Genomic DNA, 14,377 nt, shown 5'->3' with positions numbered 1-14,377 from the left:
CAAATATCTTTTTAGCTAGCTGTATAATAATACAGCTGTAATACAGGTAGCTGTATTCTCTTGCTGATGGTTTTTAATAAATATCACAACTGAAACAGTCCAGATCAAATCCACCAGAAGGTTTCACTGTCACCTTCCCAGATGTGAATTTTTAACATTATTGGTACTTGAATGAGAGGTTGAGCAGTGCCATCTCTGGAACAATTCACCATTAAAGTAAATATACTAAACAGGACCCCTTATTATGTTAATATATTCTTTTCCATAGTAGGGAGATATTTTTGTCCATACTAGGGAAAATTCTAAGTGTTAATCACCATGGAAAAATTATGAGTCAGTGGCCAAGTGATTGGCATGCAGTTCTGTTATTTACTCTTCAATAAACAATCTTGTCAGAGAATCCAAATCTGCAAGCACCATTTTAAGAAAATGTTATTAAAGCATTAAGGTTGATGTGTCCAATTTAGTTGGCATGTAATTAAATCAGTAAACACTTCAAGTTTTCTGTTTTCTATTGATTTCTGTTCTATGAAAAAAATACTAAACAGGGCTTAGATGAATACAAAAAGTTTCAAAATCTTCCTTTCATGACAGATTGTTTTGTCCTACGTGTAAAACTTGCCACTTTCTAAGGGAAGAACTCAATTACTAAGGAAGTTACTGTTCTGGTCAGAGATGTTCTTTTAACTGCAGAAGTGTGGGTACTGGGTAGCAGCTGTGATCTGTGGCTGCTGCTGACCTCTTTGGTGGCTGGGATAGTCTGAGATGCTCTTGAGGGTCAATGAGGCTGTCCAGGCCAGTTCCCTCAGTCCCACTCATTTCCCAGAAGGCTCATGCTGCTCTGCTCCTGGCTGTTGTGAGGTCCAAGACATTTTCTGCACAGTGAGTGCAAGTACTTAGTGTGTTGGAACAATATGAATTGCATTGTCAGAGCAGCCTCTAACCAAACTTTTCAAGGAAAAATTAATCTTTTTTCCTAAGCTGAAAACTCCGCTCTTAGTACATGTAAATCAAATTGCCATTAGCTGTTTTTAAGACCTAAATAGGATTGCTCTGAAACTCTAAATTGTGAAAGGTGCTGCCTTCACTCCTGAGGCTCAAGGGTCCAAAGGTGAATAGCTGTGCCACAAGGCCTGACAGCCAAGCTGGGCTGAGGTAAACAGGCAATGCAAGATTTAACCTGCTGACTCTGAAGGTTGGTTGCTTCCATAGATGAAAAATAAATCTGTTACTTCACATATAAAATGAGCAATGGAGAAACACTAATTTGTTGTCCAAATCCCCTTCTCATGAGTGTCCAGTTCAGCACTGTTTCTCTAATGCTGGGCATGCATTTTGAACCTCTGCCAAGTTACTCTACAGTTCTCATTGTACTGACATTTTCTGAGTTAATATTGGCACAGAACAGTATTTTCCACGTGTATTTCATGGAGTCCATCCTACATATCTGTATGTTGACAAAAGAAGACAGAAATGTTTATTGACTGTCTTACAGTGAGAAAAATTAATAGTTTTTGCAATGTGGCCTTGAACTGAAGACATGTCATGCTTTATTAATTTACAGTTAAAGTCATTGGCTAGAAATTGCACATCTGAGGCATATTATAGAAGCATTAAGTTTCTTCTCTGTAAAACAGGGACCTAAATCCATTGCCTTAATTAATGTCCAAAAACATACATCACCTAGCGTTTCCCACTGAAACCATTTGGAGCTCCTGAATGCCCAGATGACCTGGCAGTGTTTTCCTATGGAACAGACTGGGCAGTATGGAACTGTACTGGGCAGTATGGAACTGTACTGTACTATGGAACAGTATCTGGGCAGTAACCTACTTCAGATTCCTGTTCCTACACACTTGGGCACGGTCTTTTAGTGTCTAATAGTAGATATTCTCCCAAGACATAAAAAAGGTGAAAATTAAACTTATACTTCAGAAACTAACCTTGCTGTCTTGCTCCCACCAGAGCTCTTAGAGCATTTTACATGGCCTGGGTTGTTTGTGGGCTCTCTTTGATACTGGATCTCTTCTGTCCTGCTCAGATTTGCTTTAATTGTAGAAGTTGCTCAAGAATGGTGCTACTAAACTGCTATGGAATTGTTTATTCCTTCAGCTGAGCTGTTTTCAAATACTGAGTTATTTTCAGTGTACCAGACCATATTATTGAATCTCTGAGTGTGCTGGTATATCCTAGCTCTCTCATGACTGCCAAAGTGAGTATTTCCTGGGTTTTATTTTTGTTTTCAGAAGGCAGAGGCTGTATATTTCTCAATTAGAGGACAATCTCTGCATGATTTATAAACTAAATATGGGATGTTGCAACAAAATGACAGTTGTTTTTAAATGAAAAAAAAAAAGCTTTAAAAAACTGTTACAAAGCACGCAAACTCAAATAACTGACTTGCATGGAAGTAAGTGTTCTAATTTCTGCTTGTCATCAAATTTAAGCCAAAGTTGCTTTCTGTTTTATTGTATTTAGATACTAAACAGTTATTTGGAAACATTATAAAAAATCTGTTCTCTGACATGCAATACAGTGAAACTGTTTAAACTTCCAAACATTGATGAAGTTTTCAAGCTACTGAAAACTGTGTGTTCAGTGCATTGTTTGTTATTTTCCTCTCTAGCAATTAGCACAGGCTCATGAATGTATGAATAAACTTTCTGCTACAATTGTAGCCATCATTTTTCTCCTGTTTCAACTTGTCTGTGCTAAAATCTGTAATGAATTTTTATACCATCAACCAAGTCTGTGACAGAAGCAAGGACAGAACAGAATAATTGACTACTTTGACCACAAGGGCAGATTTTTTCTGTACTTCTAGCTCTCAGTCATTCCATGCTTTCTGGCAAAGCAGGCAGTAGCGAAGGTTGACAGAGAGCAGTCACTTTTCACTCAGACCTGCATATCTACGCCCAGAAGAGTCTGAAGAAGGTTTCACTGGGATTCATTTACATGGGGGAGAGAGACCTCATGATCTCACATCCCACAAGCCTGAAGGATCCAAGTAAGATGGGGAAGAAGGAGCAGATACTTGAATCTGGGCTTTCCATCAATTTTCAAAAAATATTCTTCTTACCATGGTGTCTGACACATTACAGACATGACTTTTTTCAGTTTCTCTTGAACTCTGAAAATGCTGGAAAAAATCCAGTTTAGTTCAAGATGAAATCTTGACATGTTTGGCATGAGGGGAAAATGGTTTTCTATGTGCCTGTAGTATGAGAGTATGTGATTAACTCTTCTTCTCTCCTGAGCTAAAATGAGGCTGTTCCACAAGCAGACAGAAGCAGGGGTAGGTCTTGTTTCTTATGCTAATGTAGTTAGGTATTAACTGTACTTGTTTACCAGGTGCTGAAATCCATCACTACAGAAGACATGCACATAATTTTAGGCATGTCCCTCAGGGAAGATAGTAGGAATTATGGATTGGTTGGAAATACTATCTTGAGTACTGATGTTTTTTTCAGAGCCTTAGAGTTTTCCTTCATGCTTTTTGAAAGCAAGTTGTGCAGAGAGCCATTTCAAGGGAGGGCTACTCCTATTTTTAGTAAAATTCCAAAAAAGGGAAGCAAAAAAGAAAGCCTGAGGCTTCTGAGCATATCTGCTCTCACGATTGCACCATCAGGGAAAGGAAGAGCACAACCAAATGTCTGGCAGCTACCAGCCTGGATGGGGTTTTTCCCCTTTTTGCTTTATGTCCCCCCACTCAAAAACGAGCTCTGTAAGAGGCAAACCTGCCCTGTAATGTTTATGTTGTTTCTAGAAGGCAGATTCGTTTAAGGGGGAAATATTAGTCCTTTTACTTCCAGGCTGATTTTCAGCATCGGCCTGTTTCATTGTAAATACCAAAAGAAAGACAAACCATCTTTAAGAAAAAAAATGCAGCAGAAGCAGACTTGAACTAACATTTCCAAGAGGCTCAAATATTTTAATGAAAACAATCATTTGACCTTGTCAACTCTGAGTAATCTTATTAGATTTTTTTTTCACTGTCTCCAGCAGGCTTTGAAAAAAATAAGTTTCATTTCAAAGAGATGCATAAGATGAGCTGGTATGCTTAAGGAAGATCTAAGAACAGTGGGGTGTACACTATTAGGCAAAGAAGCCAGCTACGCAGAGCCAGAGACCTGTCCTTGTACTCATCCCCTTCCACCCTGCCCCAGCCTTTCATTTCTGCTCAGGGATATTTGTGTCTGCAAAACAGGATATTCAGCCAGACCTTCCAGCAACCCTTGGCAATCTGCATGGTTTGATGAAGTCCAGTGACAGTCTGTATATCCTCAGTTCAGGGAATATAACGTCCTGGTGGGTAAAAACTAAAATTTTAACCAAAAAAATTGTACCTACATATAAAAAGCAGTGTCCTAGCTGAATGAAGTGATGAGTTCATGTTCTCTGCTTTGCTGCTATGGAAATCTTCACTAAGGTGAGAGTCTTTTAAACTGACTTAAGCATAGTTGTTCCAGTATGCATGCACCTTGCCTAATAACTAACGTACTGCAGCTAATACACAGTGTCTGCCAAGAGGTGATCTTTGAGTGAAAATCGTTCTGGATTCAGGAATTGGCTTTTTTGTTCCTGAAAAACAGCAACAGTATTGCAGCCAAGATGGCACTTGACAAATGGTGCTTTTTCTTCATCCTTGTTGCTCTTTGTTCATATCAGGCTTAATGGAGTGTGGAAGCAATCAAATTCCTGTCATTGTAGCTTTTATTAAAAGCCATGGCAGCTCTGAGAAGAGACCCAAGAACTATTTCATTTCAGTTTAGAGAAAAGCAGAGAATCTGATGTTGAATACAGCACGCGCACAAAAATGTTTGCATGTTTCTGAACCATGTAACCGAGTGAGTTTACAGGGGGTTATGCATCTAATGAGTAACTAATGGGTTATTTCCATTAATAGGGATGTTTAAGGGCAGATGAGAGGCCAGACTCTACAGACCTTCCAGCTGGCACCTGATCATATACATCGTTTTATCCACATAACATGGCTCCAACCTGAAATAAGAGTTTCAGCTCAGGGTGTGACCACACCATGACAAAGAGGAAAGCTGCTCTGAAAACACCACTTGCTGCCTTTGCTTGTACAGCTCGGCCAGGAAAGAGGATGTAGGAGCACATTTGCTGTCACTTTCCACAGCAGCCAGGATATATGTCACTCTGTTGGTGGCCCAAAAAGTAATGTGTCCCTTTAATGAGTAGTTGTGCTCTTTGAAGGCCTCAGTTTAAAGAGGGTTAAGTCCCCATGGAAGATGTGGCAGGACATATACCTTGCTTATAGCCTAGTAGTCCAGTAATTCTGGAATAAACACCTCACAAGTACTCATCTAAACCTTTAGTTCTGTTGGGCTGGCAGTTGTTGAAGAAAGGCTTCTTTAAGAAGTATCCAAGTATTCTTTTTTGTCTCAACCATAAGTACTGTGAGAATATCCTACCTCTCCATTTTTGTGCTTCTGGTTGCTACAAAATCAATAAATTCAGAGCATATAAAAGCCAAGCATACTTTTAGGGAAAGTTGATAAAAAAAGGAAAGAAGGTGGAAAAAACTTTCCTGTATTCACTGCATGAAGTTCCTCAGAATGAACTGAATAAACACTGTTGTTGACAGCTAAGCCATTAGATATTTTTAAAGTCATTTGGTCTTTTCACATCCTATACCACATCACCTACTATCTCCAGTTACTCTAAAAATCAATCTGGCTGTTGTTAGAGCTATAGCATTAGACTCCTGCAGTGGTTTTGCAACTCATGGCTCCGAGTTTCATGAGGCATCACATGTTGTGTTCCAGGGTATCATGCACAGCTTGTAGTCTGCTGCAACCAAAAGCCTTTAAATCAAAAAACTGGTTTTATTGCTCTGGTGAAATTGGAGGCTATTTTGCTGCTCAGTGTCTTTCTAATTTGAAATAATAAAGAAAAGAAAAGAAAAAAGAAAAAAGAAAAGAAAAGAAAAGAAAAGAAAAGAAAAGAAAAGAAAAGAAAAGAAAAGAAAAGAAAAGAAAAGAAAAGAAAAGAATGGACCAAAAAATTCAAAACTTTTGCATCTGTTATGACTGTCACTAGGCACCTCTGTATAGTCTGCCAGACACTCAAAAGCACTTAGCACATGCTGCTTCCGTTGGAGGCAATAACATCTTAAAAGCCAGACTACTTCAATCATGCTGCCTAGTTGAGCACAAGAAAATAAGAAATGTTCTTTCACAGCAGAGGCCATTCTTTGACCAGGATGCTTAGAATAGCAGGCAAAAAGAGAGTGCTGTAAAAGGAATGAACTCCTTCACTTCAGGAATTCAGTGGTTTGAAGGCATCCAGACTGCTGCATTTAATGGCCACCACTATACATAACTCCTATGAATTTGTCCTTTTGATCCTGTTTGTGTTTCTGTATTGTAAAACATTACTTGTTTGTGAAGGTAGATTATGGATGTTATATTTAATCTGGTGTTTCTCTTATGCCTGCTGTCTGGTAATTTAATTGTGTGGCCTCTAGTTCTTGTTTTGTGGAAAATACTTAACAGCAATTTTCTCTACTGTTCTTCTACTTACCCTGCACAATTTGTAGAACATTGTCTTCCAAAAATTTATGGATCCAGATTTCAAGTTCTAAGCCATATTTTTGTAGCTATACCATTTTCTTTTGAGAATATAGCAAAAAGTTGTCTCTGCTTAAGGAAGAGGATGAGGAAGAGGGGTGGTGCTGATATTTACTTTTGGTATATCGCTGTTTCTTTGCGAGCTCACAAGTGGTATGAGAAGCAGCACATGGTGTTAACTACCCTACTTTTAACTGAGATCATTCTGCATTGATTATGCTGGAAATCTGAGCAGAAATTCAGTATGAGATGGGTCTTGGCCCAGTGTTTTCACCTGTTAAACTGCTATAAGGAATGAATGATGACAGATCGTGGGAGAAGTGTAGAAGATTTGTTTGATTCTTTTAAAAGTTCCAGCTTCAACTGTGAATATTCTGACGATCATCCAGGATGATAAAAGTGGTTTTTAAAGGTATTTTTAATTCTTTAGTTTAATATGCTGGAAGAACATATTATATTTTCAAGTGCCAACAAAGCATTGCTATGGATGTTTGTGGTTAGTGTGGCACCTTGCAAAGCTCACCTTTGAATTCACATGGTTTGTTGTTTGTTTGTTTTTAACTAGGTGAAGCAACAGTGAAGAAGAAACCAGCTCCAAAGACTCCTCCAAAAGCAGGTAATTTGTTGCATGTGTCAGCCACATTTACCAGTGCAGCTGTTTGCCTTCTAAGTTTGTTTGCATCTGTGATTAAATGGTAGGTAAGTCCAACTTGCTAGCATTATACAAAGAATTAAATTGTGAGCATCCAAAGAAGTTACTCTCAGATGGACTATAGCAAGATCCTACAAAGTGTCAGTAGTGTGTAACTTATGTCCTTTTGCACATTCACAAAAAAACTTGGCTTGGTGAAAAAAATGTTTCTGTATATCACAGAATCCTCTGCATGAGTAGCTACCACAGAGAACGTGGTAGATTCTACTTTTCCTCATCACTGCCATTATGGTAACCTATTTGTGTGTTTGCAGTCTCTGAGGCAAAGCTATCTATATTTAAAGTTACAATGAGTTTTCTGCTGTAGGAGCCTCTTTTCAGTGTCTTAAAACTTCACCAGACTTTGAAACTGTTCAAGCTGCTTTCTCTGCCAGATATACACCTCTGTCTAGTTTCCTTCAGATATTTTCAAAACAAAAACACTTTTAAAAGGTCAAGTCTAGAGCAGGGGGAACCCACTTTGTTTTAATTACTTTGAAAAGGAAAAGAAAGCACTTTTTTCATGCCCAGTATCCCTGTGCTTTGTAAGGAACATTACATTTGGCAGTGAGGTCATTGTAACATTAGGGAATGCCTCTTACCATTTCTGTCAATATGTTCTCTAGTCTGCCCCCTTCAATATATACACACACAAGAATAATTTCTTTATCATGCTGCTTTTATAAGCAACAGTATTGTTTTCACCCCGGAGTTGTCCAGCCTATGATATTTCTGGCCTCTGTTCTTAGCAGCTACCAGGGGTCTGACACTCAGCAGCACAGCTGAGAGCCAGGAAGGAGCACTGTTAGCAGGAGATGTTCTGCCATCTATTGATACTCAGGCAGTGAGAGGGAACAGAAGGAGGAATGCCTGGTTCATGAACAGAGGGGAATGAACGGGACTGCAAGGTTTAAAAGAAGCACTGTGATACACAAACAAAAATATCCATCATTACTCCTGACAAAATTTAGTGTGATTGAGAAAGACATCAATTTCCTTCCTTGTCTCTCATGATGTTTCCATTCCACAAAATGTTTACCTGGCTTCTGAAGCCAGAATCCTCATAGGCAGATCTCAAGTCATAAACTGAATTCTGTTGATGATGTGAGGGAGCAGGTTTGCTGACCCCCTCAGCACATGCAAATTGATAAGAAGGTAGCTGGAGCCATTCTTCAAAAATGCAAAAGAAAAAGAAGATTTTCTGAAAAACCCACAACAAAATTTCATAAACTGTATACTTGGAATTGGTGGTAGGTGCCAATGTTTTTGTCTTTTGGATGTCTGTACCTTGGTCTTGCATGAGCAAACTTTGGAGCGGTAAAATGTTATTGCTTCACTCCCCTACAATTACCAAATCCACGGAATTTTTTTCATTGCAAGCAACAGGTAACTGCTAATCTGCATTTCAAATGCTGCTCTGAAACAGTTGAGTTGAGAAATATACATGTTTTGAATTTTAAGAAAACTTAGAGTCATTTAAAGGGTTATTTAATTTATGTTATTTTTTCCCTTCAGCTGCTCCTCCTCAGATTACTCAGTTCCCAGAAGACAGAAAAGTCCGTGCAGGTGAATCAGTGGAATTGTTTGCCAAGGTGGTGGGAACAGCACCCATAACTTGCACCTGGATGAAATTCCGTAAGCAGGTAAATTGTTATCTGGTTTCTTTTAACAATCATTGAAAAAGCAGAGCTGGAAAGGAACACCAATGACTAGCTCCCATTTTTCCATCTCCCTTCCTGAGAAACTGGCAAAGTCCATCTTGTTCCTGCAGATGTTTTCCTCACCTCTACTGAACACATTTCACTGATGAAGATTTCACAACCTCCATCAGCAAATGACTGCAGTGTTTATATAGCCATGGGGTTAGAATTCTTTTCCTAATGCCAAATCTAATTATTTCTTGCTACAGTTCAGACCTTTTGCTGCCTGTGCCCTCCTGTAACAAATGACAATTTTTTTGTGAAAAGGATTAGACCATGAATTAAAGGATAAGTGATGGGAAAGATACAGATATCTGAAAAGTATCTGTCACAGGGGACATTTCTCTCCTTTGAAAATGATCCCTTCTTTGTTGATGATGGGTCTAAAGTTATGTCAGAGGGGCAAAATATAAAAAATTTGAGTGAATTGTCTTGCAACACAAATGCCACCATACAGGGCACAACAAAAATCCCATCAGTGCCTTCAGTCCTAGCTTTAAAGTTCCTAAAGGGCAGTGTCTAAAGAGAGTTACTTTAACAAAGCCATTTAAAATGACTTTAAATCAAACAACCCAATATGCAAGTTCAGATTGGAAGATGAAGTGTCATGTTAGGACAGAGCAAATATAAATATCTACTGTAGCTGCTGTTCTGTTTATTTCATTCTGAACTTGTTATGCACTCTATAGAACACAAACAAAAACATCTCCTGCTAGAAGGAAGTTTAGACTCTAAATCCAGACATGTCAGCATTTAATTGAAAGAATTCAAAACAGTTTGTTAGTGCAAAGGGTATTCCAGAGTCTGTCCTTGCTAACTCCAAATAACCTCTTACTTTAGGGGAAAGGGTGGGTTTTTTCCTGAACTCTTATATTTCCTTAAATTTCTTTAGCTTCAAGACTGGAGTTAACCACTGCTTTCCACAAAAAATAGGTCTCAGTAGCTTCAGTGACATTCAGTGTTTGATTTTGCTAAGCTCTGTCAACATTTAGGTAAAATGTACCCCTCAAAACTGAGTTTCTGGTTTGTGCAGAATTCTGAGTTCATTGTTGAATACAGCAATCCTATTTACCTAGATTTTAAGGCCTTTTTTATATGCACGATCTATGTGATAATGGCAGCTAATATGTGATAATTACCAGCTCCTGATGCCCATATTAGATCCATAACCTGTGCTTCAGAATATTTTTCTCCTTTGTAAAATGCTGTTTTTACCATCTTTATACTTTCTTCTTTAGCTATCCACTATGAGACAAGTGAAATATTGCAAAATCATAAATTAAAATGACAAAAAAAAATGTAAATTATTCATTCTGGTGAATGAGGTACAAAAGAAAAAAAAAGTTCAGGAAGGTTGCCAAACACTGTAGGAGGACAAGGGAGGGCAGCAGTCTCTCAGTTATTAATGTAAAAGGGGAGCCACTTACTGTGTCCTGTGCTGCACCATAATTTTGCTTTATTTTTCACTTACACTTCACCACATATTGTTTTACACTTGGATTTCTTGCTTTTCTATAACTGTGGTTGATTTCAACTCTGTTCCATTCCCAGTCCTAAAAGTGAAAACCAGCCAAGAGTTTGACAGTTTACTGGGAGTTATTTGTAGTTGTTTTTTGACCTGATCCAGCAAGTCGTGAGCTGTGATTTCAGCCCTGCCGCTGTTTGCTGCAGCTTCCTCTCCATGGCTCTTCCTCCATTCCCTCAGGTGCAGGAGAGCCACAGTGGCCTCTCTATCTCTTCTGGATATTCCAAAAGAGTTCCTTTTGCTTGTAGAAAGGGCATGTCATGAATCTGTGGCTCATACTGTTGTATGCCTTGGCAGTGCGGTGGAGGGGTTCTGGGACTGTGCTGAGCTGAAGAGGGGAGAGCCTTGGAAAGCCTTGGAAAGCCTCTTCATCAGCTGAGTCCATCACTGAGCACTACCAGCTGTTGAAGCTTCTCAACTACAACCAGTGACTTTCTTTCAGGATCCCAAAGATCCAACCCATGTTCCCCACAACCACTGCAAACCACTGAGCATCCTTTCAGGGCTGTCTGCATCCTTTCAGGGCTGTCTCTGCATCCTTTCAAGGATTTCTCTGCATCCCTTCAGGGCTTTCTCTGTATCCTTTTGGGGCTTTCTCTGAATAATGCAGATCTAGTTCTACTATCACCCTTTGACTAATTTTAATGAAGCAAATCATAAAGACAGTTTAGAATCTCAGAAGTATGTTGGCAGGGTGGAACAACTTTCAGTAGAGTTTAACCCTACATAATCCCATTTGTTAACTTTTTATTTGAGTTATTGTAGGAAAATCTTTCCAAAGTTACTTTTGGGCAGATAGCAGTGCATGTGTTTTGTCTCAGTTGAGGAAAGAGCAGGGAAAGTCCAGTTCTTAAACTTTTGATTTCTTCTTCTCTGAATATATGGGACAAGATAAGGCAAACTAAATAGCCTTCATTTTTAATTAAATTCTGAGAATGGCTTGGAAGAGTCACTTATCTAAGAAGGAAGTGGTGGGAGGAAGAAGGGCATTGACATTTTGTTGTCTGTTTCATAAGAACACAGTGTACAGCTTCTGTAATTGCAGTGTAGCATTATGAGGTTTTTAAAGAACTGTCATGTCTCAAGCTAATGCTGATTAAAATCTAAGTCACCTTGGCCATTTATGCTATGATAGCTCCGTTTCAATTAAAAACTAGTTTATAATATGCCTATGGTATTCAGCAGAGATTTGGAAAAATTAAAATGCAGTGGGAAAGCTCAGTATGCTCTTTGAATGTCTCTCTGTACAGCTGTAGTGTTGTATCTCCATTTCACACAACATTGTCCTCAATTGTTCAAACCCAAGAAACCATTACCCTGGTTTGTGTGGAAGTACAGAATAAGCCTGGTTAAAACAAGAGGCCAGAAGTCCCAGCTATGGATGGTCTGGACGTTGGGCCTCTGAGGGGGATGGCAAATGAGCCAAGGCTAAACCCTTGTTCCACTGTGCTTTCTCTAAGATATGTGAGACCAAACTTTGCTCTTTTAACAGTTGCACAGTTTGCACTTTCAGCCTGTTAAAGAGAAGGTAAAAAGTGACACTCCTGTTCCTTAGTGAGGTTCCAGCAACACCAGTGCTCCCTGTGGCCTTTGCAGGACTGGAGCCATTATAATGTTCCACTGCATTTCTAGATGACTTGTGTTGATTACACAGTTTAACAGCTGCACATATTCACTTCTATAACAGAGTTATCTGCAGATAACACTCATATGATAACATTGTATTGTGCTTTGAGCTCTTTCAGATACAAAGAAATCTATCACATAATTTTTCTTTTAATTTGGCAGATTCAAGAAAATGAATATATTAAAATTGAGAATGCTGAAAACAGCAGCAAGCTAACAATATCATCAACAAAGCAGGAACACTGTGGATGTTACACTCTAGTTGTAGAGAACAAACTTGGCAGCAGACAAGCACAAGTCAACCTTACAGTTGTTGGTAAGTCCAAACTAATATTTTACTGATATACTTATTCATCAGATATCAGTCTACATTTTCATTTTATATAATGATATGCAACAGGTTAAATAAAATAATCAGTTAAATTAAGAAGACTGAAATAAAAACTAGCTCTTCAAAAAATGAACAGTGACATTGTAATAAGGACTATAAGTAAGATCAGTAGGGCTACACTGTGTTTGTTCGGAAAAATTCCTAATTCCAGGGTGATGAAGGTATAAAATAGATAAAATAGCTCATACTTAAAAAGAAATCCCCCCACAAGATAAAAACAGCTCATGTCTGTATTTAAAATTCCTACCATGGTCCATTGTTTCACAGGGACAGAGAACAGTGAATAAAGACAGTCTGTTTTAAATATTGTGGAACCCTTCATCTGTGGACTTTTGCACAGATATCTTAAAGCTTCAAACAGCCTTGTCAGGTGACACTCCCAGGCCATCAGGTTTGTTGTACCAGACTGTGGACAGCTGCACAGACTGGCAGACAATTGCAGTTTATTTGCAGATAAAACTGCAGCATAGTGAGGATCAGCCAAAATCTAGATCTGTGACATCTGACTCTGAAAGGGCTAATTGAACCCACCTTGGTGGGGATGCTTCAGGGAAATCCAGGGAAGTTCTGCAAGCCAAGATGTGATTTAGCTAAAACATTAGCCTGTGGGATGGGTCTGCTTCTGGGCTCTGTTACCTGCAGAGGGCTATCACATAAGGTGGTGCCCTGACAGCCACGAGGGTGTGAGCAAGGCAAGAAATGTGGGTCTAAGGCCAGAGATGAGTGTCTGACTCCAATGAAACCAATGGCAAAATACCTTTAACCCAAGCTGGACTGGAGATTCATTCCAGCCATCCAGAGAATACCATACAAGGTTTAGTGAGTACAGTCACACTTTCAGGTACAATATCCACTGAAGCAGACAATGTGACTCAATTGCTTGTTGCTCTACATATTGTCAATAGAGGCTTCCTGATTATTTAAATTAATTCCTTTAATTCAGCTAAAAGATAACTGGATGAATGAGTATAAATTCAAGTGGATTCCAGCAACATGCCAGAGAATTCAAGAACAGAAGAAAATAGAGTCAGTATTTTTCCCATGGTACATAGATAAACTGTACTACCCCTTCCAAAAGTGGGTTGTACAGATCAGAAGTACAGCTAGGGTAAAAATGAACACCACTGGTCCTTGAATAAACATATACACTGCTCTGGGTGTAGGTTTTGGCCTCAAAACCCAACACGCCTGATTAGCAGCTGGAAGAATGGCAGGAGATTAATTGCTCTTTACATTTCCTTCCTTTTCACTCTTTCCCAGGCAACTGCTGCAGGCAGCTAATTGTAGCAGGTTATTGGGCAAGATGGATTTTTTTTTAGCTGCACAAGGCCGACAATTCCTATTATCGTGTTACTGTGTGAGCCTTGACTCATTATTACATAAGTCACTGGTTTATATCCTTTGGAGTTAATTGGTTTGAAAGTCTTTGAATTCTATAACCTTATAAAGCTACATCTCAGCCTCCTGCTCTGCTCTTCCCTAAGAAATGTGCCAGAGAACCGTGGGATTCCCAGAGATGCTTTTGGGAGAGTTGGGTGAAGAATCCTTACAACATGCAGGAGTTTGCCATGTGTTTTGGCTGATGACAAGCTCTCTGTTTCCAGCTAAAAAGAATAAATTCCATCTTGTAAAATTGCCAAGCTCTTCAGTGAGACATCTCGCTGATGTCAGCACTGCTGAAGGCGTGACAAGGCCTCCTAGCTTGCTACACATGCATTTTAAGGCCAGATTCTTCCATCTGGGCACTCAAAAATGTGGGAAAAGGGAGCACAAATGTCTTCCTTATAGGAAGGGGGTTAGAATCTCACTATGAGATAAAATCCTTCACACTGTTTGCACCTTTAAAGG

At 39.1% G+C, this 14,377-nt stretch overlaps 1 protein-coding gene across 2 annotated transcripts in view; it reads left to right on the top strand.

The window, feature by feature from the left end:
• The window catches only part of MYLK (myosin light chain kinase), a 196,544-nt gene that overhangs the window by 141,590 nt on the left and 40,577 nt on the right, over positions 1-14,377 (top strand). For both annotated transcript variants that reach the window (XM_041408484.1, XM_041408494.1), the window contains 3 exons: positions 7,162-7,212; positions 8,803-8,930; positions 12,301-12,454. In XM_041408484.1, the coding sequence (XP_041264418.1) occupies positions 7,162-7,212; positions 8,803-8,930; positions 12,301-12,454 (333 nt within the window). The remainder of the gene's footprint in view (positions 1-7,161; positions 7,213-8,802; positions 8,931-12,300; positions 12,455-14,377) is intronic.

This window comes from Onychostruthus taczanowskii, unplaced genomic scaffold (assembly GCF_017590055.1).
Source record: "Onychostruthus taczanowskii isolate IOZ18803 unplaced genomic scaffold, ASM1759005v1 scaffold10, whole genome shotgun sequence".
NCBI classification, from domain to species: domain Eukaryota; kingdom Metazoa; phylum Chordata; class Aves; order Passeriformes; family Passeridae; genus Onychostruthus; species Onychostruthus taczanowskii.
Note: the sequence above shows the minus strand (reverse complement) of the source record. Positions and strands in the feature narration are given on the sequence as shown.